General features: G+C 53.8%; 1 protein-coding gene across 1 annotated transcript in view; it reads left to right on the top strand.

Annotated features, from left to right (window-relative positions):
• ADRB2 (adrenoceptor beta 2) overlaps positions 1–9,779 on the top strand; it is a 48,573-nt gene extending 38,794 nt beyond the window's left edge. Inside the window, exon 2 of the mRNA XM_029052998.2 lies at positions 9,363–9,779. Coding sequence (XP_028908831.2) covers positions 9,363–9,397 — 35 coding nt within the window. The 3' untranslated portion in view covers positions 9,398–9,779. The remainder of the gene's footprint in view (positions 1–9,362) is intronic.
• Positions 9,780–12,170: the final 2,391 nt, after the last annotated feature.

Genomic DNA, 12,170 nt, shown 5'->3' with positions numbered 1-12,170 from the left:
CAATCCCTTATATCCACCGTAGTGCTTGGCACATAGTAAGTGCTTATTAAATACAACCATGATTATTATTCCTATCTTTCCTTTTACTCTACCAGTATGGAATCTAGAACGTAAGATCATTAAAAAAACCCGGGGTTGGTTAAGCGCTTACTATGTGCCAGACACTTTACAGAACTCTGAAGTAGGTACGAGCTGATCGGTTTGGACGCACGCCACGTCCCACGTGCCACGGTCTTAATCCCCATTTTACAGATGAGGTAACTGAAGCGCGGAGGAAGCGAAGTGATTTACCCAAGAGGATGGAGTAGGGATCTGGGAGTCAGAAGGACCTGGGTTCGAATCCCAGCTCCTCCTGACTCCCAGGCCCATGCTCTATCCACGAGTACACTCCGCTTCTCACTGTGGGCAGGGAAGGTGTCTACCAACTCTGTTGTGTTTTGTCCTCCAAGTGCTCAGTACAGTGCTCTGCACACGGTTAAGGCGACCTCCTCTTCCTTTGTCTTCTGCCGCCGTCTTTGCCCCCACCTCCCTTTCCCTCCCTTCACCTGCCCTCTTTTCCCCATCTGGGAGGCAGTTGACCCTCCCTCTGAGGGTCAGTCGAGAGAGTGGCATGTGCAGTGACTCCACTGACTGACCGGCACGGGGTGGGGTGTTCTCCACCTCATTTCTTGTCGAAGCATCTCCCCCACTGCCATTCTGCCCCCCGGGGGGGGCGGCATCAGGGCCGAAGCAGGGGGGAAAGGCAAGCAAGAGCGAGGGTCGGAGGGCAGCATGTGGGACCCTGTCAACCGTTCCACTCAAGTAATCAATCATCAATCATATTTAATCGAGCACTTACTGTGTGCAGAGAACTGTATCCCTGGCTTAGGGCGCGGAGATAGCCATAGGTCGCTGGTTTGATTCCGACTCGAGGGAGTGTTGATTAGGGAAGCAGCGTGGCTCAGTGGAAGGAGCCTGGGCTTCGGAGTCAGAGGGCATGGGTTCGAATCCCCGCTCTGCCACTTGGCAGCTGTGTGACTGTGGGCAAGTCACTTCACTTCTCTGTGCCTCAGTTCCCTCATCTGTAAAATGGGGATTAACTGTGAGCCTCCCGTGGGACGACCTGATGACCCTGTATCTCCCCCAGCGCTTAGAACAGTGCTCTGCACGTAGTAAGCGCTTAACAAATGCCAATATTACTATTATTATTTGGGACACTATAGCCTAACAGAGTTGGTAGACAAATTCCCTGCCCACGATGAGCTCATAGTCCACCGACTGAGTGCAGAGCACTGTCCTAAGTGCTCGGAAGGGTAGAGCAGAAGCAAAAGAGATGCCCCCTGCCCCCCAGGATTTTACAATCTAAAGAGGGAGAAAAATTACTTACATTTGGGTTTGGGGAGTGACTCACGATTTCCAGGGAAGGGGGATTTTTGATCATCATCATCATTCATCATCATCCTCATTTTTGCATCATCGTTGGTATGTAGTGAACTGTACTGTGTGCAGAGAACACAGTGTGCAGAGTGCCGTACTGAGCATCTGTTTTATGCAGAATGCTGTACTGGGTATCCGTTGTGTGCGGAGTGCTGTGTACTGGGTACCTATTGGGTGCAGAGCACTCTACTGGATGTCTACTGTGAGCATAGAGCTGGGCTGGGCACAGAATGCTGCGCTGGTTAAATTAGAAACCACACAGTATCCGGGTCTGGAGGGAGCGTTCTCGTCAAACTCCAATCACGCGGAGATGCTTTCCAGACCGTTGGATGGGTGCGGTCCCGGCCTGGTCCCGGTGCTGGTGGCCCTGCGAGCATCCGGACGACTCAGAACCCCACAGACGGGGAGGACAGGCCGCGAGTGGGATGCCAGAGGTCAGCAGATGCCCGGGGTGACTGTCCTTCCCATGGGGGGCTGTGGAATCGGCAATGACAGCCAACGGCCCGCCGGGTGACCTTGGGTCAGTCACTTACCCTCTTTGAGCCTCCGCGCCCTCATCGGGAAGTAACACGGTATAGTGGATAGAGCCCAGGCCTGGGAGTCAGAAGGTCATGGGTTCTAATCCCGGCTCTGTTGCTTGTCAGCTGTGTGACCTCGGGCAAGTCACACTTGCACTTCTCTGGGCCTCAGATGCCTCATCGGGAAAATGGGGATTGAGACTGTGAGTCCAGGTGGGACGGGGATTGTGTCCAACCTGATTTGCTTGTACCCACCCCAGAGCTTAGTACAGTGTCTGGCACATAGTAAGTGCTTAACGATTACCATCATCATCATCAGTGAGGATAAGAGCCCTGTTCTCCCTCCCCCTAAGACTGCGGAATAGGGAATGTGTCCAATGTCATTTTTGTGTATCTATCCAGTGCTTAGCCCAGTGCTTGGCTCATAGCAAGGACTTAACAAACACGGCCATTATTACTATTATTATCCGGGGTTCCCAAATATTTGGCATCCATTTCCTTCCCTGGTCTCTTTTGACTTCCAGCCCGGTGGCACATGCCCCGCTGAACCGATCGGAGCTGGAATTCTCGTGGGAAAACCAAGGGACAAAAGGCAGAGAGTTGGCAGGCTTGGCCCTCCCCCCCAGCCTCCGCACCCTGTGTCATCTTACCCCCGCTTTCCTCTCTATCTGCCAGCAGAGATTTTCCTTCTTCCTCTCCTATCGCCGGTATTTTCCAGAGCTGCTTTATCCCCCTTAAATTTTTCCCCTTTGACTTTCCCGATTCTACCCCTCCATAATCCTGCTACTCTTCTCCCCTCTTGCCTTGGGTATTCAGCCCCCTTTTCACTCTTTCTGTGATGTTGCTTTTTCCCTATCAGGACTCTGGAAAACCATCATCTAGATCCTCTAGACTGTGAGCTTGTGGTGGGCAGGGAATGTCACTGTTGTTGTTGTATCGTACTTTCCCAAGCGCTTAGTACAGTGCTCTGTACCCAGAGAGTGCCTAATACGCGATGATAATAATAATTACAGTGTTTGTTACGCACTTACTATGTGCCAAGCACTGTTATAAGCTCTGGGAGTAGATACAAGATCATCAGGTTGTCCCACATGGGGCTCACAGTCTTAATCCCCATTTTTCAGATGAGGGAACTGAGACACAGAGATGTTAAGTGGCTTGCCCGAGGTCACGCAGGAGATAATCAGAAGTGGTGGAGCCGGGATTAGAACCCTCGTCCTCTGACTCCCAAGCCCGTGCTCTTTCCACTAAGCCGCCCTGCTTCGTAGCGACTGCATACGATTGAATGAATGATTGAGTGAATGAATCAACTAATTTTCCTTTGCCCTAGTAGAATTTGTCCCTATATCCACAGGAATGTTTGCCGGAAAACTGTGCGGTTCCCTCGGTCTTGGTGTCTGGTCTTTTGGTCTCCTCATTTTCCCCGGGACCTAACTTCTTTCTGTCTCTCACTGATGCTCACAGGGAGCTAAGATCAGCCTTTCGTTATTGTTGATGTTAAGCGCTTACTATGTGCCAGGCACTGTACTAAGCACTGGGATAGACGAGTTAATCAGGTTCGACATAGTCCCTGTCCCTCGTGGGGCTCACAGTTTAAATCAATTTTTTTTTAAATGGTATTTGTAAGAGCTTACTATGTGCCGGGCACTGTACTAAATACTCGGGTATGTACAAGCAAATTAGGTCCCACACGGGGCTCGCGGTCTCATAGTCCCCATTTTACAGATGAAACGCCTGAGGCCCAGAGAAGCCAAGTGGCTTGCCCAAAGTCACGGAGCAGACAAGTGGAGGAGCCGGGATTAGAACCCAGATCCTTCTGACTCCCAGACCCGTGCTGTATCCACTAGGCCGAGCTACCTCTATCCGTCTAAGTTCCCGTCACCGTCTTTACCCTGAGGGCTTCTCTCTGCCCTTTCCTGGAGACCTTAAATGCTCCAGTAGTGTATTTGCCGCAGCCCCACGATACTTAATATTTATGATTATTTGTTGAGCGCTTACCCTGTGTCAAGCATGTCCTGAGCCGTGCCGGGGTGATACGAGTTACTGGGGCTCACAGTCTACTTCATTCATTCAACGGTATTTATTGAGCGTTTACTGTGTGCAGAAGCGCTTAGCACTGTACTAAGCGCTTGCTTCTGTCAATATTCTTATACTCTACCATTTCCCTACCCCTAATCTATTTTAATGTCTGTCTCCCCCTCTAGCTCCACGTGGGCAGGGAACAAGTGGCTACCGCCACTGTTATGCTGTACTTTCCTAAGCGATCAGTACAGTGCTCTGAGCCCAGTAAGCGCTCAGCAAATACCACCGATTCGTTGATTGTGTGATTGACCCTGCAGGCTGGACAGGCGCAGGTGAGAGGGGGACAGGGCTGGAGTTTACAGACGAGGAGAGAGATATTGATTGCTCTTTCCTAAATCACAGTTATCCCAAGGCGGGATGAGGACGGAATCCGTGAGCTGGGCGGCCGGGAGCACCGGCAATGAATAAATCGGTGCTTTTTCTTGAGTTGCTTCCCGCTTACCCGTTCGGGTCCTTACCCGCTGTGTGCGGGGTACTGTCCTGAGTGCCTTCAGTGTGAAAAACACTGTACTGGGCACCTACTGTGTCCTAAGAATTGCACTGGGTGCTCGCTACGTGCAAATCGCTGGACTTGCTGTGTGCAGGGCGCTGTACTGAGCGCTTACAGTGTGCCCAAAAAACCGGACTGCTCATTCTCTCTGTGCAGAGCACTGTGCTGGACCCCTCTACGCCAACCAAGTGCCCTGATGTCCGGGCTTCTCCGGGGCCCAGGATGTAGCCCAGTTCTCCATGGCGGCTCAGGTCGGGTGGGAGGGCCCCAGGGAGAAAACGCCCCTTCCCCCTGTCACCCCGCTGCACGTGGAGACGATTTGAGGCCAGCCGGCTCCCGGCAGCTGATCCAGCGAGCTCGGGTAGGATTGGAACCCAGGGCCCGCCCTCCTGCGGTGGGGATTCCGAGCGCGCCCCAGGTGGCCCCGGTTTCCAGCGTCGCCCGCGGGCCGACCGGTCTCTTCCCCTCCCCAGTTTGAAACCTGAGCGTGAGGATGGGCGAAGGGCAGCGAGGCCGGGGGGCGTCGACTGCCCGCGCAGCTGTTTGTAGGGCGGCGCGGTGCCAGCGAGTGGAAACGGACCCCTGCCAGGAAAAACGGAGGGAATCGCAGCTGCAATATCTGGTTTCCCGGGGGGTCCGTGGGGGTGGGTCCGAGCTGCCAGGGCTGAGAAAACCCTGCCACTTCCCTGGCAGCCGCCGAGACCGAGACACAGTAAGCGCTTCGCAAATACCATCATCATTATTATTATTATCATCGATAGGCATCCGGTTGGCCCTGGCACTGCTGGTCTCTGTTTGGGCTGTTACTGGACAGGTCCCGGGGAAGGGGCTGAGACCTCCAGGGGTGGAAAATAATAACTGTGGCATTCTTTCAGCACTTAATTTGCGCCAAGCACTGAGGTAAAGATCATCAGATCAGACGCAGTCCCTGTCTCCCATGGGGCTCCCACTTTGAGTAGGAGGGAGAACACAGATTTTAATCTCCACTTGACGGAGGAGGAGATGGAGGCCCGGATAAGTGACGTGACCAGTCCAACATACGGCAGGCAAGCGGTGGAGCCGTGATTAGAACCCAGGTGTCCCGTGTCTTTGCACAGAAGCTGCCCCCTCCCCTTTAACGTCTTGGTTGTCTCTGTCCTCTCTATGTGCCGGCGGTACCCTTGTTGGGGAACAGGGACCGGGCCCTGTCCCCAAGGGGCAGAGGAAGTCACTTTAGGCGGGGAACGTGTCTCGCAATTCTGTGATAGTGTACTCTCCCAAGCGCTTAGTACAGAGCTCTGCAATCAACCAACCTGCCTATTTGTTTTGCTGTGTCCCCCTTTTAGACTGTGAGCCAGTTGTTGGACAGGGATTGTCTCTGTTGCCAAACTGTACATTCCGAATGCTTAGTACAGTGCTCTGCACACAGAATGCGCTCAATAAATACGGTTGAATGAATGCATAGATCGTATTTGTTGAGTGCTTACTGAGTGCAGAGCACTGTACTAAGCACTTGGGAAAGTACCCTATAACAGAGTTGGTAGTCACGGTCTCTGCCATAATGAGCTTGCCATCCGGAGGGATTGCTTTTGATTAAAAAAAGGGGGAAGGGGAAGAAAACTCAGCCGGAACCTGAGGATTTTCTCATCCCAGGCAGCCTTCGGAGCTGGAATTTGGGGCACAAAGGGCTCTTGGGAGACCATTTTCTCCTCCAGCTTTGTAAGTAGTACATAGTAAGCGCTCGATACGATCGATTATACTGTAGTCTCCCCAACCCAGCAGCGTGGCTCGGTGGAAAGAGCCCGGGCTTTGGAGCCAGAGATCATGGGTTCGAATGCCGGCTCGGCCACTTGTCAGCTGTGTGACTTCGGGCAAGTCGCTTCACTTCTCGGTGCCTCCGTTCCCTCATCTGGAAAATGGGGATGAAGACTGGGAGCCCCACGTGGGACAACCTGATTCCCCTGTGTCTACCCCAGCGCTTAGAACAGTGCTCGGCACATAGTAAGCGCTTAACAAATACCAACATTATTGCAGTGCTCTGCCTATGGAGGTGCTCAGTGAATCCGACTGATTGGTCAAGAAACGAATGCTGACTTGTTCTCTCCTCACAGCCAGGGCTGAGGCTGGACTTCAGAAAGAACACTGGGAGGGTGGGCCACGGTGGAGGGGAGGGCAATCTCCCAGCGAGACGTTGCCCCCTGCCCCAGCCTGGGGAGATCCCCGGTTCTTCCGGCTAGAATGGTGCCATCCAGCTGCCTCCTGCCTTCCAAGTGCACAGATCCGGGCCGTTGCCCGGGGGACGGAAGGAGGAAAGCGGGGAAGGGGAAGCCAGTGTCCCGAAGAGGATATGTTCGGTGGGGGCGGGGATGTTCCAGGAAGGGGGCCAATTCCGGATCTGAATAGAGGCTCCCTTCTCTTCCCCGCTCCCAGGACTACAGGGCCAGGTCTGCCTTGCTACCAGGAACTTGGGACAGTTTGAGCCCCAGGAGTTCAACCCCTGAAATCCAGTGTGTCCAGCCTCTTCTCCCCGTGCTGGACCTAACTGGGCTTCGGTGCCACTGGGGGTGGTGAGTGGGTGGGAGGTCAATCAATCAATTGTATTCATTGAGCACTTACAGTGGGCAGAGCACTGTACTAAGCGCGTGGAAGAGAACAAATAACAGAGTTGGTGGCTACGTTCTCTGCTCATAATGAGATCACAGTCTAGAGGGGGAGATGGACAGCCTCTTTACTGACCTCCCAGCCTCCTATCTCTCTCCACTCCAGGCCGTACTTCACTCTGCTGCCCAGCTCGTTTTCCTATAAACTTTCAGTCCTTGTCATCGCGCTCCTCAAAAAACTCCAGTGGTTGCCCATCTACCTCCGTAGCAAACAAAAATTCCTCACCATTGGCTTTAGAGCGCTCTCCCACCTTGCCCCCTCCTACCTCACCTCGCTTCTTTCTTTCTACGACGCAGCCAGCACACCTCGCTCCTCTAGGGCTAACCTTCTCGCTGTGCTTCCATCTCTCCTATCTCGCCGCTGACTCCTGGCCTAAATCCTGCCGCTGGCCTGGAACGCCCTCTCTCCTCAAATCTGACAGACATTTACTCTCCCCGCTTTATTGAAGGCACATCCCTTCCAAGAGGCCTTCCCAGACTAAATCCCACCTTCTTTTCATCTCCCGTTCCCTTCTTCATTGCCCTGACTTGCTCCTTCTCTCCCCCCACCTCCTGCCGCCCCAGCCCCACATCCCATATCTGTTATTTATCTGTACTGATGCCTGTTTTCCCACCTCTAGACTGGAAACTCATTGTGGGCAGGGAATGTAACTGTTTATTGTTGTATTGTACTCTCCCAAGCACTTAGTACAGTGCTCTACACTCGGTAAGTGCTCTATAAATACAGTTGAATGAATGAAAAAATTACAGATATGGGCGTAAGTGCTAGGGGGTTGAGGGAGGGGTCGAAAACTCCCAAGGGTTGTGGGTGAGGGTCTGGGCCAAGATCTCAGCGCTTCTCTGATTGGGGGGGGCGGTTCTCTCCCTCAAAAGGGTCCCCGCATCCCCGTCATGTCTGCCTGAGCCACGGCGATGAGGACAAGAGACAGCGAAGAAGCGGTGTGGTCTAGTGGAAATCAAGAAACCAATCGGTGACACTTATTGAGCCCTTACTGGCTACAGAGTATGAACTAAACACTTCGCAGAGTTGGCAGCGGAGTTCACTGACACGATTTCTGCACTTAAAGCGCTGACGGTCTAGTGGGAAAAAGCCCGGGGCCTGAGATTCCGAGGACCTGGGCTCTAATTCTGGCTCTTCCACTTACCTGCTCTATGACCTCGGGCAAATCACACAACTTCTCTGTACCCCAGTGTCCTCATCTGTAAAATGGGGATAACGCAGCTGCTCTCCCTCCCCCTTAGACTGTGAACCGCACGTCAGACAGGAACTTGTCCAATGCGATTATCTTGTATCTACCCCTAGGCTTAGAAAGTATTTGACTCATAGTATATATCAATATCGATCCATGGTATTTATTGAGTTTTCTGTGTGCAGAGCATTGCACTAAGTGTTTGGAAAAGTACTATACAGTAATTGGAATAACTTCCCTGCCCTCAAGGAGCTTCTGTCTAGAGTCAGCACTTAAATATCACAATTTATCATTATTATTGTTATCATTTTGATTATCCATCCAGGCTCATTACAAGAAAACCCACAATTATTTATTTTTATCATCCAGGCACTTAACAAATGCCACAATTATTACTTCTTCCTCTTACTGTTGTTATTTGGGCAGCCTGAGACATTTATAATAATAATAATTATTATAGTACTTGTTAAGGGCTCACTACGTGCCAAGTACTGTTCTAAGACTGGGATAGATGCAGGTTAATCAGGTTGGACACAGTCCCTGTCCCACGTGGGGCTCACAGCCTAGTGGCGAGAGCACGGGCTTGGGAGTCAGAGGACGTGGGTTCTAATCCCACTCCGCCCCTTGTCTGCTTTGTGACCTTGGGCAAGCCACTTAACTTCTCTGGGCCTCAGTGACCTCATCTGTAAAATGGGGATTAACTGTGAGCCCCGGGGGGGGGACAACCTGATTACCCCGTATCTACCTCCAGCACTTAGAACAGTGTTCTGCACATAGTAAGCGCTTAACAAATACCAACATTGTTATCCCTCCCAACCGCCCCCGACTGCTGCGTGACCTCGAGTGAGTCATTCGCCCTCTCTGGGCCTCGGTCGCCTCCTCCGCACGGAAGAACTGTGTCCCGGCCACAGAGGGTAGTGGTGAGGGGGGAGTTTTGGGGGAGGATTTTGGGGGGAGCAGGGTCGGGGGCGTTTCTGAGATGACACTCTCTTTCTCTCTTTCTCTCTCCTCCCTTCCTTCTCCACAGAGACGCCTGGCCGCCCTGGGACTGTGGAAAGCTGAAACGGTCTTCGAGTCTCTTCCTGACCCCTCTCGGCTCAGGGCTCCAGAGGGAGACCCCCCCCGCCCCGGCCCAGGCGACGGGGGACGCGGCCAAAGTGGTGACCAAAGTGGAGGGATGACGGACGGCGAGCCGGTCAAGGTCCCCGGCCGGTCCTCCCCACATCCCGACGCGGAGGGGTGGACGGAGGAAGGGAGGCCCTTCGGGGTCGCGCCAGGGCCCTGGAGCATCCCTCCTCCACACCTCAGGGGCCAGTGGTCCGGCCTGGGAGCTGACCTTGGGGTTCGCACAAAGGCTCCCAGCGGAGGAACTCGCTGACCTTTGGGGGGGGCGGTTGGGATGGACGGCGGTTCTGCACCCGGAGAGACCCCGCACTCGAACCCAGAACTTTGCAGTTTGTTCTCCCTCCCCGGGGGCCGGGGGCCTGAGGGACATAGGGAGCACCGAGCTGACCATCCGGAGCCTTTCTTTCGCAGCTCGGATGCTCTGGGGCAGAAAATCCAGGGAAGCCACAAGGCCTCTGGAGGTGGGCAACTTCAGAGGGAGGATGAGGGGGGCCGTACCTCCGCAGCCCCCTAACAGACCGGAAAAGGCAGGACGAGAGGGCAGGGAGAGGGGCAAGGGGGTCCCGAACGACGCCTGAGATTTGCAAGCTCGTCCAATCAAGTCGGGAATGACGGTGCTCGCGCAGCACTGTACCGAGCGCTTGAAACGGGGGCTGAAGGAGTGGCCGCCTGGTCACCCCAGGTCCCGCTCCGGCGCCCCTCCCCTCGGTCCTGCCCCAACCCCGCCTGGGCTAAGCCCACTGGAGCAGTCTCTCACCATCTGTCACCTGGGAAAATGTGCTGAGCTTCAGGGTCCTCGGCCAGCAAAAAAGGTGTGATGTTTGGTGATCAAACAGTGTGTCCGGTGGAGCAGGGAGACAGTAAATAGGGAGAGGGGGGAGTAGAGTCGGAGGGGCAGACGGACAGAGACGGGGACAATGAGAGAGGAAGACAGGCAGACCCAAGGAGAGGCAGAGACATTCATTCATCATTGAGCGCTTACTCTGTGCGAAGCGGTTGGGAGAGTACAATATAACGATAAAGATACATTCCCTGCCCACAACAAGCTTACAGTCTAGAGGCAGAGAGCGAGAGAGACAGAGAAAACCCACAAATTCAGAGAAAAACAGAGAGGTGGGAGACGGTCGGACAGTAGACGAACTGATGAATAACAGATACGGAGGCAGAGAGATCTGTGGTGGGAGAGACGGATTTGCAGGCAGAGATAGAGATGTGAGGGCAGAGAGACGGGTGTGGGGCAGAGAGATGTGCGGGTCGAGAGGTGGGTTGGCAGGCGGAGAGACAGAGGGGCAGGATAGGATGACAGATCCCAGAGCTGGGAGGACTGAAAAGCTTCAGACGGGGCCGGGACAGGCCTGTTATTTCTACTGTACGTTCCCTAGCTCAACGCACCCAAGTGAATGTACGCAGCAGGCATCCGGGGGCGGGGGCGGGGGGGAATGCACACTATGGGCATCCAGTGCAATGCTTTGCCCACAGCTGGCATCCAGTCCAGTGCTCCCCACAGAACAGGTGTCTGGTATCCGACTGTACCCACAGCAGGCATCCCGTAGAATGCTCTGCCTACAGCAGGAGCCCGGTACGGTGCTCTGCACCCAGCTGGTGTCCAATTCAGCCCGGTGTCTGCCCGCAGCAGGCATCTAGCACACTGCTCCGTCCACAGCGGGTATCCGATATAGTGCTCTGCATGCAGCAGGCGTCCGACACAGTGCTCTGCATAAGCAGGCACCCAGTACAGTGCTTTTCCCACAGCACACGTCCAATTCGGCGGTCTGCCCAGAGCAGGGACCCGGTTCCGCGTTTTGTTCATAGTAGGTATTCAGTAGTGTTTTGCACATCGCAGACGCTCAGGAGTGCTTTGCCGTGAAAAGGCACTTAAATAAATGCTGTTTCTGTTGCTAAGAAATCATAAAACCTGGGCTCTAATCCTAGATCAGCTGTGCGACCTTGAGCAAATCACTTAACCTCTCTGTTCATCTGTAAAATGGGCGTAATGGCCTCTGCCTCTTCCTATCTCCCAGGAATGTTGTGAGGATGAAATGGGATCATGGCTGTGGGAAAATCAAAGCACTGACTGATTCGAGGGTCGATTGTTAACTGGCATCTAATCCCGGAGTTCCCCTGGTTTCGCTTGTTCCGGTTTTGATCCGAGACTACCAGGACGAGTTGGATTTGAGACCCAGGTGAGAATTTATCCTGCAGAACGCCCGAGGCAGGAGGGAGCGGAGCTCCCAGAGAAAAACTGAGGAATCGTTCAGTCCCAAATCTAACCCTAGCGGCTTTTGGTCCCAGGGCTGGGAGGGAAGGGTCAGGAGAGATTGGTTCCAATCCTCATCATTCCGCCACTGACCGGCTGAGTGACCTTAGGGAAATGTCTTGACCTCTTTGGGCCTCGTTTTCTGCATTAATTCCACTGTACCGTCTCGAATGCTCAGTACAGGGCTGTGCACATAGTGAGCGCTCAATAAATACAACCGATTGATTGACCGACTGGCTCTTCCTGCCTCCCAGGGATGAGGTGAGGATCAAATGACAAACTTCTAAGCACCCTGCCGTCGACTGAATTTTGTTTCCATGGGGTCCTGAGACGGACCCCCTCCCCCCTTCCCTACCAACCAGGCCCCCCAGACTCACCCCAGTTCATTCTCATGGGCCTGGGCCCAGAATGACTGTAAACTCGTTGTGGGCAGGAAATGTGTCTACCCACTGT

The sequence above is a fragment of the Ornithorhynchus anatinus genome, chromosome X2 (genome assembly GCF_004115215.2).
Source record: "Ornithorhynchus anatinus isolate Pmale09 chromosome X2, mOrnAna1.pri.v4, whole genome shotgun sequence".
NCBI lineage: Eukaryota > Metazoa > Chordata > Mammalia > Monotremata > Ornithorhynchidae > Ornithorhynchus > Ornithorhynchus anatinus.
The sequence above is the reverse complement of the archived record's forward strand: the minus strand, read 5'-3'. Positions and strand labels throughout refer to the sequence as shown.